This window comes from Pelodiscus sinensis, chromosome 23, assembly GCF_049634645.1.
Source record: "Pelodiscus sinensis isolate JC-2024 chromosome 23, ASM4963464v1, whole genome shotgun sequence".
NCBI lineage: Eukaryota > Metazoa > Chordata > Testudines > Trionychidae > Pelodiscus > Pelodiscus sinensis.
Window position 1 is genome coordinate 16,697,761 of NC_134733.1, and position 15,504 is coordinate 16,713,264.

General features: G+C 54.4%; 1 protein-coding gene across 1 annotated transcript; it reads left to right on the top strand.

The window, feature by feature from the left end:
• Nucleotides 1–1,965: 1,965 nt before the first annotated feature.
• On the top strand, nt 1,966–14,744 carry TAS1R3 (taste 1 receptor member 3). The gene is made up of 6 exons (XM_006127123.4): nt 1,966–2,180; nt 4,676–4,976; nt 8,320–9,099; nt 11,324–11,527; nt 11,944–12,064; nt 13,692–14,744. The coding sequence occupies exons 1-6, from the start codon at nt 2,002–2,004 to the stop codon at nt 14,618–14,620; spliced, it is 2,514 nt and encodes an 837-aa protein (XP_006127185.2). The 5' UTR covers nt 1,966–2,001; the 3' UTR covers nt 14,621–14,744.
• Nucleotides 14,745–15,504: the final 760 nt, after the last annotated feature.

Below are 15,504 nucleotides of genomic sequence, written 5' to 3' on the forward strand. Positions count from 1 at the left end.
TTTAGCTGAGTTATAAACCTCTAAGGTTAGATGGGCATAATAAAGAAAGAATGTGGTGCTACCAAATAACTACAGCAGAGCAGCACCAAACTGAGAGCAGTGCAAGGATGGTCCCGTGGTTTCAACATTGGACTAGGACTCAAAAGAACAGGGCCCTGTTCCCGACTCTATTGCTAGCTCCGTGGGGCTTGGGGAAATCTTGTAGAATCCAAGTTCAAAAGTGCCTGAGGTCCAGATACTCAAAGGTATTTAGGAGCCTAATACCTATTAATTTCAACATACTAATATAAGAAAATAACTAAAAACGACAAATATCAAACAAGACTAAAATCCGTTATTTAAATCAGGAAGGGTTGCTGCTTGCTGATGTAAATCATGATTGAAATCAGAGATTTAAAATCAATCCACCCTGATGAGTGCTCAGCACTTTCTGAAATGTATGGCCCATCTAAGGTCTCTAACGTAAGCATGGCCACACTGAGTCAGACCAAAGGTCCACCTAGCCCAGTGTCCTGTTTTCCAACTGTGGCCAATGCCAGGTGCCCCAGAGGGAATGAACAAAACAAGGAAACATCAAGTGATCCAAATCATCAAGCGATCTGTTAAGCCGTTCAGATGAGCACTCATGGAAAATCTTGGCCTGCTAGTATAAGGCCATAGTGGTTCCGTAGCCCACTCCAGCAGACAGAGGGATACAGATCTGTCAGAGGAGGCTTGTGCAACCCTGGCCAATTAGAGTGAGGAGCAGTCAGCCAATCAGGGCCAGGCTGGGCCCTATAAAAGGCTCTAAGGGCTGAGGTGCACTCACTCTTGTTCCAGCTGTGGAGCAGGAGGGACCTGGATGCCTGGTAGGCTACAGAGGGTTCCTGACACAGAGCTGTGCTGGAGAAGGGCAGGCAGAGCTGGGGAGCTTTGGCCTGACCCAACTCCCAGGCGTCTGGGCCTGATACAGGGGCCTGAGGGTATTAGGGCTGCAGGGAGGAAGCCAGGGCAGAAGTCCAATGGTGAGTGGCCATTTCAGACTGCAGTTGGCCCCTGAGGCAAGAGCTAGATGATGACAGGCAGTGGGTCACTGAGGCAAGGTAGGTATAGGGGATTGGGATTCCCTGGGAGGGGAGGACCCACAGATCCTGCTGTGGGGAAGTACTATGAGGAAAGGGCACTGGGGCTGGAAGGGACACGGAGCCTGAAGGAGCATCGAAGACAGACAACTGAGGGCGAGACACCGGCCAGAGGGCACTCCAAGGCTGGACTAAGCTAATTCCCGACGACACCAGCAGGGGGCGCTGTGTGGATGGGTTGACCCCATTACAAAGCTCATCACTGTGGAATCCGGGTGTGTTACCCACACTGCAAACAACACACCGCAGGCAGTGCATGGGGAAAGCAAATATTTACTCCACTGAAAGGCCAGATCCTGCCAGGTGCAGAGCACTCCTTACCCAGCCTCAGTCAGGCCCATATATAAAAGCACAACCTCCACGCAGAGGCACTTGGGGAAAGATGATCTGCAGGAATCAAGAGCTGTTGACAAAGGTGACACACAAATCCAGGTGTCTGGGAAATTTGCAAACAGGAGACAGTTTTTGCAAATGCCACTCCATGAAAGAGGCCATGTAAAGTAACTTTATTCAAACTGCATTGTCTCCAAGCCTGTACAACTCCCTTGGGCAAACACATCCCAATCCCTGAGCACGCTAGGCCTGAATACCGGCCATTCACGGAGTGAAGGGAACCAGGATCAAGCTGGTCTGGTTTGCAGAAGAGCCCACGCATAGGTCATTGCTGAATATTTGACTACCGAGGACCAAACCCAGAGTGGTCTATTGAACAGACTTTGCTAAACAAATTCGCCTGCATCAGTCCCACCTCTTTCGTCAAACAGAATTAAGAGATTTTTGAGCCCGGCCACTGCAAGACTTTCCACTCTCCTCCCAGTTCCCTGTGGCCTCTTTCCCGGGAAGGACTCCCCTCCCCCAGACACCCTGAAACAGCCAAGCCATGGTTCGACTCCTGCTGCTGTACCTGAGCGTTGGCTGCTCTGTGGCCCATGGACGCACGTGCATGTCGGCCCAGTTTAAAAAGCCGGGTGATTATCTCCTGGGAGGCTTATTCCCATTTGGAATGAACGCCGTGAACCTGAGCACACGGATTGAGCCCAACGTGGTCGTGTGTGAAAGGTAAGAAGGGATCTGCCTAATCGGTACCGAGGGCCTTTGGTCGCCCCAGCGGGGAGGAAAAGCAGAAGAGTCTTTTATGCAGCAAACACTCCGATGCCTTAGTCCCAGAGGGTGACATGCGAGGCATGTTGGGAAGAAGAGAGCGCTCTTTACCGGGTGTGACAGGGTGCCAAGGGCATTACTATGGGGGTGGCGGCTGTTGGGATGGGAAATCGCCAGAACTCTCTTGCTGAGGTTATTCACTATTCCATTACATGCCTCTGCCCCGTGCCCATCTGGATCATAAATGCGAATGGGGCTGGCCCGTCTGGCTGTTAACATGGAAAGGAGTCTTCTGGGTCTGGCAAAATAGGGTTTCCCTATTTTGTGGTTTAAGACAGGGCTGTAAATATGGCCTGTGCTCTGACAGATCAGGAAGGTTTCTTACCACTTTTGTTGCCCTGTGGGAAGCTCTCCAGGCCAGCTGGGGGAAGCTGCTCACAAATAAGGAGAAGATGATCCTGGTGGGGGGATGAGCACCCTCCACGCTCAGCAAATGCAACCAGAGCGGAGGATACGCAGCACCTTGCGTGACTGGACCCCGGGCTCCTCAGCGTTCCCATCCTTATTCAGTAAAGCACTGAACGTCAAGAGGGTTCAAGTTACAGAGAACTCACCATTGACATTCATTTAAACCGGCAAACGAACTGTTCCCTGTGCCACAGAGGAAGGCAAAACAAAGAAATCCCCAGGATCTCTGCCAATCTGACTGGGGGAGGGGGGGAGGAGGGGAATTCCTTCCCGCCCCCAAATCTGGCACAATCACTTAGACCCGGAGCATGTGGGCAAGACCCGCCAGACACCTTCACTCTACATGCAGGCATTGAATTCAATAGGAGGCAACAACGTGCTTCTGGGCTTTGAGGAGTTGGAGCCTACGGGAAGAAAGGCATAGCTGGAAAGTGAAGGGACCTTTCCTTGGCCAGTACCAGCTCTGGTAAAGTCTCAGAACACAGAGGCAAGCCAGGCGTTTGTGGAATGGGTCCCATGTTGATAAGAGACCACAAACCCCGGTGACACATTTGGAGAAGACTGCACAAGTCCACGTGCCGAGTCACGAGCAGACTTGGGAGCAGTTCATTGATTCGGGTGGGAGTCACGTGCATCTCAGCAGCGTTGCTAGTTTGGGGGGAAATCTGGCCCTTCTGGATTATCGTTTGCTTTGAGTCACCTCCCAGGAAAAGCCAGCCCCAGAGGAAGCAAACCTCCTCTGGCACACACATGGGCAGGGGGGACTCTATACACCAGAGGTGGGCAAGATACGACCCACGGGCTGCATCTGGCCCGCCAAGCTGTTTGATCCATCCCCGGCTGGCCCTGTTGCTCCTCCATCTCCAGGCCAATCGAGACCCAGGGGTGGGGGTGCATGTGAAGTCATTCGCTGTTCAAAGTGGCTGGCAGCTCCCTCCCCACGCCAGGGGCGCACAGTGCCTAGAGACCCACCAGACAAATTTGAACTGCAAATGATTTTGCACACTCCCCCACCCCAGAGACTGATTGGCCTTGGGAACACGCAAAGTCTCCCCCACATTGGGGGTGAACAGAGCCTAGAGGGAACTGCCTCTTCTGCCCAAGGCCCCGCCCCTTCTGGGGGGGCCATAGCCGGCCCGTGATCACGAACCAAAGTTTGTGAAGTGGCTCCCCTGCAAATATGATTGCCCATCCCTGCCGTACACCGACCCCAAACAGCAAATCGGATCCTCCTCCCACAGTGCACAGTCACACAAGATGTTGTATTACTCTGCAGCTGACCGTTGCAGGCAGAGCTACAGAATTCCCTTGTTTTGCACTAGCTCTTACCAGTGTACTTGCAATTGATAGTTCTTGGTCAGTTGCACCAAATTAGTCATATTTACAAGGACTATTTGGGCTACCACAAAAACTCATTAGCCCACAATGGCAGTATGTGCACACACTTCCATTTGCAGGGAGCGGAAAAGGGACCCTTGTGTCCCATTCGCTGTCTGACCTCTGCAAAGCACAGCCCTGAAGTCAATAGCACACTCCACATGAAACAACATGGGCCGGTGGTTAACACCTAGGGAGTTGAGGACACGGGGTTTGAATCCCATCTCTGCCACACACACCTCCCTGTGTGACACAGGGTGAATCAATTCCCCTCTGTACTTCAGTGTCCTCACCTGTGAAATGCAGCCCATGTATTTACCTATCACCGAATGGGGCTGCAAAGCAAGATTCACTGGTGCTCGGAGATCTTCAGGCAGACTGTGCAGAGTCCTACAAAGGTCCAGGCTACAGTCAAGCGTCTCTGATAATTGTCACTTCCCAGAGGACATGGCTTTGCTAGAGGTAGGCTCAACTGTCCCGTTCAGCACAACTCATGGCTGCTGAAAGAGTAAAGAGCATAGAATAAATTCATCTCCAGCAAAACTGCCCTGATCCATTTGGCTTCATGCTGTTCTAGGTCACTGCTTTGCGGTTTGCCCTACCTGCAGGTTATATGCTACCGGCCTGGTATGGGCTCTCGGGATGAAGTTTGCCATTGATCAGATCAACAACTCCACGTCGCTCCTTCCGGGAATAAAACTGGGCTATGAAATCTACGACAGCTGCTTGGAGCCAGTGGTGGTCATACAGCCCAGCTTATTATTCCTGACCAAGGAGGGCAGCACGGGGATCGATGTGCTGTGCAACTACACCGACTACCAGACCCGAGTGACAGCTGTGATTGGGCCTTACGTGTCAGACCTCGCGCTGATTACAGCTAAGCTCTTCAGCTTCTTTCTCATCCCACAGGTATGTCTCTGGAGAAAGATGGCTTTGGCATTATAGGGCTCGGGGCCAATGATGAGAGGAAGTGTTCTCTAGGGCAGTGTTAAAGTACTCCTTTAAAAAAAAAAATCTAAGTACCCCCAGTACCTACAGTTTTCAGACACACAATTTTTTTCTACCATTGCAACATATTTGTTTAAACAACATGATTGTAGCAGGGAGGGCGATGAAATTTTTGGGTGTAAAAAGTACAAAAATAATAAAACGCTGTAAAACTTGAAACAAAAATTCAGTTTTCTCCAGATTTCAGTGGTGTTGACGTACCCCCCAGACTTCTCTCCAGTACCCCTAAGGGTACTCGTATCACTGGTTGAGAAACACTGGTCTAGTGGTTAGAGCAGTGAGGGGCAACCTAGGCTAGTGAGTAGGCCACATCAGTGGCTCGCCTCCATCTCAGTGGGCTTGCAAGATTGTCGGAACCGAGACGGTCTCCAGGGCAGGGCAGTTCTGCTCACTGCACTTGCGGGCCTAGAATTTGCGATGGAACGGTAGCAGCAGAGGGACCCACCTCGCTTCCCGTGCCTTTGCTTCCCGTGCGTGTTTTCACGGCTCATGGGTTGTGCTCACACTCAGCCCCTCGGTCCCCGGGTGGAACCCCCCTCTCAGTGCGGCAGCCCCTTCTCGGGGAGCCCACTCTGGCACAGCGGCAGTGAGATGGCCCTTTCGCAGGGAGTCCACTCCAGTGCGGCGACCCTCTCTTGGGGGGCCCACTCACACCTGGGGGGTCTGCCCCTCTGCCTCCGAGACGGTGCCTCTCAGGGCCTTCCGCCCGCCTGCCTCCGCCGTGAGCCCCCTCGCGGGGTCCACTCCCTCTGGAGCCCCGGGGCCTCCACTCCCAGAGGGAATAGTGCAGCCCTGTTCTCAGCCCAGAGCGACTCTCAGCCAGCACCAAACAGGAGGGTTTATTGAGCTTTGAACGCAGCAAAGGATCCCTCAGGCCGGTGGGCCTGGCCTCCCTCAGCCCCGCACGTCTGAGTCTCCCCTGCAGCCAGGTGAGCCCTGCCTGCTCTGCTCCCTGACCCGATCCCAGCAGAGCCTCCGATACCCTGAGCAACAGCCCCTCCCCTGCCCAGAGTCTTCTCTCCAGGTAGTCAGGGTCGCCCGGGCCCCTCCCTTCTCCATCCATTGTTCTCGCCTTGCTGGAACCAGCTGGGCTGGTCACGGAGGTCTCCCCTCTGCAGCCCATTGTCTGTCATGTGGCCGGAACCCTTGTGTCCTCTGGGCGGGGTCGGCCGGTCACCAGGGCACCAGACGTCAGGGCTCCCGTTCTGTGCTGTTCTCTGCAACAACAAACTCCCTCTCCCCTGGTCACATGAAACCAGTAACATCCCGGGTACTGAGTGCCCCCCTCTGCATGAAACCCCCTTTCAGCCCCCAAAACTCCCCACTTCCTCACACGTCACTTCATTAACACCAGCAGGGAAAAAACTACGTGGACAAAAACCAGCAGAATCTGGCAGCCCTGTGCATGGACAATGGTAAACAAAATGTCTCAAGGGCCACAGGTAGTACCCCTAAGGGCCGTATGCAGCCCTCAGGCTGTAGGTTGCCCACCACTGGGTTAGACCTTTCGCCTGGGCCTTGGGAGATCTGGATTCACTCCCTGATACACACACACACCCACCTTAGCCTCTGTGCCCCTCATTTATTTGCTTCCCCGGCAGGGGGAGGGGATAACTACACTGACCGTGCGGGGCTCAGACACTGCGCTGAGGGAGGCCTACGGACCGGTTGGGTTTTCTTGAGGCCACGCAAGCTCCCAGGCAGGAGCCGGCAGAGAGCTCTGGAGACTGAAGCCCCCTTGCTGTGTGAGTTGCTGCTGTGGCTCTAATAAGTCTAAATCAGGGCTACTCAACGCTTGGCCCATTTGTTTGCAGCCCGTGGTGTGGTTTGGATTTACGTGGGGCTTAACATGTGGGAGCCAAAACAAAAAAGGAGTCAATACAATGGTCTTCTGTTGATAGGCGTTTTAGCAGTTACATTCCTAGAAGTGCTGTCACACGAGTGGAAAGCAGGTAACTATTGCATTTGATTAACATCAGCAGAACTGACTTCAATGGGGCCTGCGTGCTGTGTAGTCTTGCCTTAATCTTTATATTCATGCCCGTCAGTGTGAAAGAAGCTATTTGCATATATTTGCATGTCTATGCAACCACACTTCAGTTGCAGCACTCGGCACGTGCTGTGAGTATCATTGTGGCCCCCGGAACTTCCAAAGTTGAGTAGCCCTGCTCTAAATGCTGCTCTCTGGGTAGCATTTGGGCACAGCCTGGGAGGTGCTGAGCACCCTAGATTCTTATCAGTATCAGAGAACTTTCTGGCTGGTGAGTCTTGCCCACATGCTCAGGGTTTAGCTGATCGCCATATTTGGGGTCGGGAAGGAATTTTCCTCCAGGGTAGACTGGCAGAGGCCCTGGAGGTTTTTCGCCTTCCTCTGTAGCATGGGGCACAGATCACAGCTGGAGGATTCTCTGCATCTTGGGGTCTTCAAAGTATTTGAAGGCTTCAATATCTGAGACATAGGCGAGAGGATTATTCTAGGAGGGGTGGGTGAGATTCTGTGGCCTGCACTGTGCAGGGGGTCAGACTAGATGATCATAATGGTCCCTTCTGACCTTAAAGTCTACGAGTCTATGAGTCCAGGGGGCTCAGCAGCCCCTCCCCCGGACCGCTACAGGGCAGATCAGTTTCTTGTTCATAAATCCCTGTTAAACAGGGGGCCGGATGCCAATGCAGAGCAAGCGAGGAGATGACCAGAGGGGGCAGTTTATAGACCAGGGAGTCACCGGGGGGGACTGCAGACATCAGAATGAAAACCAAATCTGCTCTGGGGATGGGGAACCTCCGCCCCCCCCAACAATTCAATGCAGCCCCGGCGGGGGGGGGGGTGTCTAATGCAAAGCTGCGGGTGGGAGGGGTCCAGCGGCCGTGCATAGAGGCCTCACCCCAACCTCACCTGCAGTGCCAGATGGGGACACCTCCGGCTTGTCCTGCACGTAGCAGAGGAGGCACATGCAGGTGAGGGGGCTGGAGGGGGAAGCCGCACGGTATCAAGCACCGGAGCCCCATCCCCGTGCCAGGTGGCCATGCTGCAGCATGGCAGCCCTGGCCCTCCAGGTGGCCAGGAAGGATCAGGCTGGGGGTGGGTAGGGCTAGGGCTTGCCTTCACCCACCACCCATGAAGATGATCTTGTAAAAGATCCTGTCTCCCCCACCTTCTCTAATTCCCTGGGACCGACACAGCTGCCACTAACAGCCAGTCCAGTGCAGACGTATCCAGTCACACGGGTCTTTCCCCCCTTTCAAGGTCAGCTACGGAGCCAGCAGCGAGAGACTCAGCTCAGAGGAGTATTACCCGTCCTTTTTCCGGACAGTTCCCAGTGACAGGAACCAGTCGGAAGGCCTGGTGCAGCTGCTCGACGCGTTCGGCTGGAACTGGATCGCTGCCCTCGGGAGTGAAAACGAATACGGCCGGGAAGGGCTGGGTAGTTTCTCCACTTTGGCCACAGCCCAGGGCATCTGTGTGGCCTATGAGGCTCTGATTCCCGCTGACCTGTCACTCCCACAAGATCAAAAGAAATTGGAGAAAATCATCAGGTACATCAACGAGACCCAGGTGAATGTGATTGTCCTCTTCTCCGTGGACAGGCCGGTGCAGGCCCTGCTGAAGCAGTGGATCCATCACGGTTTGAGCCAGAAGGTCTGGGTGGCCACTGAAGCTTGGGTGATGTCCGACATGGTCACCTCCATCCCCAACATCCACACCATCGGGACAGTCATCGGCTTTACCATCAAGGGAGGCATCGTCCCTGGCTTTCAGGACTACGTCACCGACCTCTTCGCGTCCATCCAGCAGGAGAGTTTCTGCCAGGCTTCCCGGGAGCACAGCCACGACGCCGACTCGGCTGTGCTCGGCCTGCAGTGCGGGCATTGCAACGACATCTCCCTGCAGGACATCTCGCACCTGCTGGAGGACCAGCAGATCTACGCGGTGTACGTCGCCGTGTACAGCATGGCCCACGCGCTGCACCAGGCGCTGGAGTGCACGGCCCAAGGATGCTCGAAAACTCCAGTCAAATCCTGGCAGGTACGTGAGGGCGGGGATCGCAGCAGCAGCTTTTCACTCCTACACCCCTGTCCCGCTGCCGGTTTCCTCCCATCGGCCCCTTTCCAGTGCTAAGGTGGAGCCCGCTAGCTGCCTCCCAACATGAGCTTTTCATCAGGCCCAGGGTTTCCCATAATGGAGCCTCATGCCATTGGCCTGTCAGCCCCAATTTCCTGCCTCTGGCAGTGGCCCAAGATGTGGTCCAGGGGTCTGAGAGTCTGGCAACTTGGATTCTATTCCTAACTCTGCCACTGGCTTCCTGGGGGGCTTCCAAGCAAGTTCCCTGCCCTCTGTGCCCCTGTTTCTGCAGCTGTAAAAGTGAGAGAGCGATGCTCTGCGATCTATATGTGAACCCTGCTATGTACGGACCTAGTGTTTGCTCATCAGAAAATCAGAGAATCCTAGGCCGGAAGAGACCTCAGGAGTCATCGAGTCCAGCCCCCTGCCCAAAGCAGGACCACCGCCAACGAAATCAACCCAGCCAGGGCTTTGTCAAGCCGGGACTTAAAAACCTCCAGGGATGGAGATTCCACCCCCTCCTAGGGAACCCATCCCAGTGCTTCCCCACCCTTCTAGGGAAATAGTTTTTCCTAATATCCAACCTAGACCTCCTCCATTGCAACTTGAATACAGCCCCACCCTGCAATAAAGGGCTGTTAGACATGCGACAGGTCAGAGTCAGTTCCACACTAAGGATAATGCTGGTCAATGCTTTAAAAGAGGGAAATTCCTTCCTGAACCCAGCTGACGTCCAGGAGCCTGAGAGCTAATGGCTGCTATCTTAGCCTGCCCAGGTGACCAGAGGTTTCAATCAGAAAATGAGGCACCCGTACCCAGCCTGCCACCATACTTGGAGGGGGTCCCTCTCCACTGCGACGTAACCTCAGGGTTAGTAGTACTGGGGTCAGCAGCCCCCGAGTTTGTTAACCTAGGGCTTGAGTGTCTACATTCACTCAAGATCAGGAATGGTTGAACCTAGGGTTCCACATTTACACTGCATTATGTATGCCTGAGGCCAACCAGGCACATCCCGGATTTCCTAGTGCCCTCCCATAAGGTGGCCACTCTAGCTCTTTGCTCTAGTCATGGACAAACATGACTGCCCACCATACTTGACCGTACTGAGGACAAAAAGTCAGCCCATGATAGTGTAATACTTTTGGCAGCCACTGGTGGGAGCGGTGGGATGCGCTACTCCCCATGGACGGTGCATCCAGCAGTGACTGGGGCACAGTAGAACAAAGAGGGACCAGCAAGAACCAGGTGTTCTGAAGGCCACTGTGTCTACATTACAAAGCAATAGTGCTTGATCACTAGGGCTGTGTCTAGACTACATGCCTCTGTCGTCAGAGGCATGTAGATTAGACACATAGGCAAAGGCAAATGACGCCACGATTTAAATGATCGCGGCTTCATTTACATTTACATGGCTGCCGCGCTGAGCCGACAAACAGCTGATCAGCTATTTGTCCGCTCAGCGCGCTAGTCTGGACGCTCCCCTGCCGAAATCAAAGCCCTTTGTCGGCAGCCCCGTTATTCCTCATGAAATGAGGTTTACCGGGGCTGCCGACAAAGGGCTTTGATGTTGGCAGTGGAGCGTCCAGACTAGCGCGCTGAGCGGACAAACAGCTGATCAGCTGTTTGTCGGCTCAGCGCGGCAGCCATGTAAATTTAAATGAAGCCGCGATCATTTAAATCGCGGCTTCATTTGCCTTTGCCAAAACAACAAATCTACATGCCTCTGACGACAGAGGCATGTAGTTTAGACGTACCCTCAGTCCCAGCTCCTGGGACTTTGGTGCCAAGCCCTGGGTTAGTGTGATTTGTGTATAGACCAAAAGGGGAAGGCCTCGAACCTGAACTTGAACCCAAGGCTCTCAATGCAGCATAGACATACCCAGAACATTGCAGGCCGGAGGTGTGGTTATAGCTTGAGCAGACATACTCGAGTCGGCTTGCGTCCACTTTGCCTGGGTCCCAAAGCAACCAACTTAAGCATGTACAAACCCACCCCAAAGCCCGAAACTCTTGCTGCCCCCAGCTTTACTGACCTAGCTAGATGAAGCTAGCTTGGGTACAGGCCGCAATCACAGCTAGCGACAGCCGTCCAGATGTACCTCACATCTGGGAGCGTTTGGTGAAGTCTCCCAGACACCAGCCTCCCACAACCCACTGCCGGCCGGGCATTCTCCCCTCTTCTCTGCAGCTGGTGGACATAATGGAATCGCTCCAGTTCACCCTGGATAACCAAACCTTTACGATGGACCCGTTCCATAGTGTGAACCAGGGCTACGACATCATGTTCTGGAGCTGGGTGAAAGGCAGACTCCAGTATGTGGCTGTCGGAGAGTACCAGACGTCCTTAAGCATCAACACGTCCCAGATTCGGTTTCACAACATGGATAACAAGGTAAAGAGTGAGGGCAAAGGTGCTGCTAGTCACAACAACATGGGAACAAAGCTTCACCTATTACCAGTGGTGTAGCGAGGGGGTTGGGGGGGGGCAGTTGCTCCCGGGTGCCACGCTAGGGAGGCATCAATATAGTCCCCCGCCGCTCCCCTTGTCATCCCTCTGCTTGCCTGCTACTCCTGCTACTCTATAACACCCTTGCTACTCCTCTGCCTATTACACAGCTCGCTTGCTGTGCCTACTCGGGACCTTCCTGTTCCCTAACACCCCATGTGATGTGAGCTAAAGGAGAGTCCTCATTAGCAGTATAGGGCCTCAGACACACAGCTCTGGTCCTATCTAATTAGGGGCAGTGATGGTCCTACTCAGCCAGAGTGTTAACCTGCTGACTGTCTGTGGCATTGCTCTTCTTCCAGAAGCCTGTGTCCACGTGCTTTCAGCGCTGCGAACCAGGGCAGATTAAAAGAGTGAAAGGATTCCACCTCTGCTGTTACGACTGTATCGACTGTGAAGAAAACACCTACCAGAGTGCCAAAGGTGAGGCTTGGGAAAGGCAGCGCCCGCTAACCCCTGTCCCACCTGGCTATTGATTTTAGAGCTTCCCGGCACCATTAAGGTACAGGCCAACTCCGCGGGGCTCTTCTGAGAGGCCTGGTGTAGAAGATGCAACCCATGGGGAGAAAGGAGAACGCTGGCTGGAAGCCATCTTTGCCCAACCTGATTCTGGGCCAGTGCTGCCCCCACCACACATGAGAGCAGCCCCAGGGATGCTCCAATGTACAGCAGTCTCCAAAGGCTAAATCACATCTCCAGATTTCTGCAGTGGCCCGGGCTGCACACACATCACCCTCCTGTGTCTTGGCCTGCTCCTCGTGTACTCCACACTGCCAATAGACCATCCCCACTTATAATTCCGCCAGTCCTAGGGGGGTAATTCTCCCCAGTGCCTTATGACACCTTTGCAATCACAGCTTGAGTGGCATGGAGAGGTGGGGGTGGGGTGGGTGAGAATCTTTCACTCAGCTCGGTCGCCTGAGGGTCTGCTCCCATTACTGGCCAGAGCAGAATCGTCCCCTGTAATATATTCTCCGGTGCTCTGCCCAGCATCCTTCTGAAGGGCTGAGCTGACAGCCCACTTAGGAACAAAGCAGCGGGAGTGAGCCCATGTGACTGGTTGGGAAATTGTTTGGTTTTGCAAGAAGGTAACAATGATTCTGGTGGCAAAATTCAAGGGTCTTTTGGAAGCAGGGGCCCTGCCTGGGAAAGGGAGCAGAAGCAGAAAATATGGGGCTTGCTCGTTTGGGAGTAGAGGGGGAAGGGGCCTGGGGAGTCACCAAGCTTCCCTCTAAGCTGTGCAGTAGCGCGGCTGTGCAGCTGCTTAATGAGCCCCACCTAGGGGCTCAGAGTTCCATGCATGGAGTTGCCTGGTAGGGGGAGGAGCACGTCTCCCTCAGCGACAGCAGCAGCTCCCTGCTAAGGACAGAGCAGTGAGTCTCTCCCAGCCAATAGGGAGGGGACACAAGGAGGGGGTGGTGCTGAGGAGGGGAGTTTGGGGCATCCCGTCTCCCCACCGGGCTGAGGCAGTGGGGAGAGGAGAGGGACTACTCAGATTACAGCGGCTGGCTGTTGTGAGAAACCCAGGTCTCTCCTCCTCCCCTGGGCTGGGCTGGGAGCAGACTGCATGGGGTAGGTGAGGGAAACAGAGGCTGAGTGGGTACTGGCATTAGTGAGGTGGGGGTGGGGAGTTTGGGGTGTCCCATCTCCACCTGGGCTTTGGCACTGGGGAGAGGACAGGAAAGGAGAGACTAGTCACAGGCTGTGGGGACCCTGAATACACTTGCATATTTCTGAGCTGGCACGATGAACCTGGAGATTGTCGGATCCGAACTGGCTGCTGCATTGGCCCAGGCTGGCGATCTGCCGTCATGCTGCCTGCAGCAGCGTCCTTGCAGACCAGGTGGCGTGTGAAGCTGTGCCCAGCCTCATGTCCAGTGTTCCAGCGCCGTCCAGCTGATTAGCAGTGGGCTCACAGCTAAGTTTCTGTTTCTATTGGTGGTGCACGTTCATACACGTCTTGGTACATGTAGAAAAAATTATTCCACACACGGATGGAACTGAATAGAGGGAACACTGCTCACGCCCCCTTCTCATTGCTGCTTTTCAGAGGCCTTGTTTTGCACTGCGTGCCCAGAGCATCAGTGGGCGCCTGTTCGAAGCACCCAGTGTTACGACCGCAGCGAGAGGTACCTCTTCTGGGACGAGCCGCTTGTCATCGGCTTGCTGATCATGATGTTCCTTGCCATTGTGCTGACTTGCCTGTCCACTGGGCTCTTCCTTAAGAACCTCAACACCCCCCTGGTGCAGGCATCCGGGGGCACCCGGAGCATCTTTGCCCTGCTCTGCCTCCTGGTGATGTGCCTCAGCTTGTGCCTCCATATCGGCAAGCCCACCGCTGCCAAATGCATGGTCCACCAGCCCATCTACGCCCTGTGCCTTTGCGCTTGCTTCTCCACCTTCTTCGTCAAGTCGCTGGAAATCCTCTTGCTGACGGAGTTCAAAAGTGGCCCCCAAAGCCCCCTGCTCTGGCTGGCCCAGAAGGGGGCCTGGCTGGTTATGGCTGTCATCTGCCTGATGGAAAGCATGCTCTGCTTTTGGTACATGTACTCGATTCCATCCCTCCCGCGGAGCAATTACAAGCAGCTGGACTCCCAGGTGCTGATCCAGTGCACCATCCAGTCCTGGTTCGGCTTCATTGTGATCCACAGCTACAACGGCAGCCTGGCCTTCGTCTGTTTCCTCTGCACTTTCATGGTGCAGACCCCTGCCAAGAAGTACAACATTGCCCGGGGGATAACGTTCACCATGCTGTCCTACTTCATCACCTGGATCGCCTTCACCACCACCTACAGCATGGTGCGGCCCGTGCAGCAGCCCGCCGCGCAGATCTTCGGTGTGCTGCTGTGCGCGCTGGGGATCCTGGCCTCCTACTACCTCCCTAAATGTTACATCCTCTTGTTCAAGCCCGAATGGAACACGGTGGCCTATTTCCAGAGTTATGCCAAAGAGGAGCCACAGGAGAAGGATTCCCGCTAGCCGGACCTGTGCTAGGCGGCTGTGAGAGAGAATCTGGGAGGACTTTCAATATTAGCGAGGGCGGTTTGGTTTGCAGTGAATGCAGGCGCGGCAGTCAGAAGGCACAAATCGCTCTATAAAACACCCCCCCGCACCCCATCCGGTGGATGGAAGACCAGAACCTTTCCAGCTCAAAAGAGAAAATCGCAGGGTTCTGATGTTCAAACGAAAATGTCCCCAGTGGCAAGAGCAGTGGGTCCCTGATCTCTTCTCAGACCCACAATAAGCAGAGAGATTCATTGCTCAAGTCAATCATCCTCAAAGCCAGCGCCACGACGGGCTCCATTCAGCACCCTCAAATCCGGATGTTTCTCTGCAGCAGCTGTTCCAATCGGAGCTGCACCTCACCAGACCCTCGAGAGACTTCCAAGATTCCCCACTCTTGGACAGTGCAGGAGGAAAAGCTGACCTGCTTCTCGGGTGCTATTTCTGGACATCCATTTCCGGTCCTGCCCAGCGTGTGGAAAGGCAGGAGGGCCCACAGTAAGAAGGGGTAGCAGAGGGTAGGGAAGGAGAGGACTTGTCCTCATGGAAGGTGCTCAGCTCCCCTCAAGTTTCCAGTGGCTGAGCTTCAGATTCCAACTCCAAGTTAGGGGGATTAATTGTTAGGGCCCGGGCATTGCCAAGTACATATACACAGAGCCTTCATTCCTGCTCTCCAAACACGCCCCACGGCAGCACGGATGGGGGAGAGAGACACCAATGCAGTGCGTCTGCTGGCTGCTAGGGTAAGATCCCAGGTAGAATCATATTCAGGGCTGTGTCAAGGATCACTGTGTCCAGTCTCAGTCACTAGTGTAAATTCTGGTGTTTGCTTCAGTCAGAGATGAAAGGAAGCGGGGGCG

Excerpts from the sequence above, each read along its gene's own strand:
- TAS1R3 (XM_006127123.4), top strand. The coding sequence starts at position 2,002 with ATGGTTCGACTCCTGCTGCTGTACCTGAGCGTTGGCTGCTCTGTGGCC. Across the intron at positions 2,181-4,675 it reads AACGTGGTCGTGTGTGAAAG|GTTATATGCTACCGGCCTGG; the intron begins GTAAGAAGGGAT and ends CCCTACCTGCAG. Across the intron at positions 4,977-8,319 it reads GCTTCTTTCTCATCCCACAG|GTCAGCTACGGAGCCAGCAG; the intron begins GTATGTCTCTGG and ends CCCCCTTTCAAG.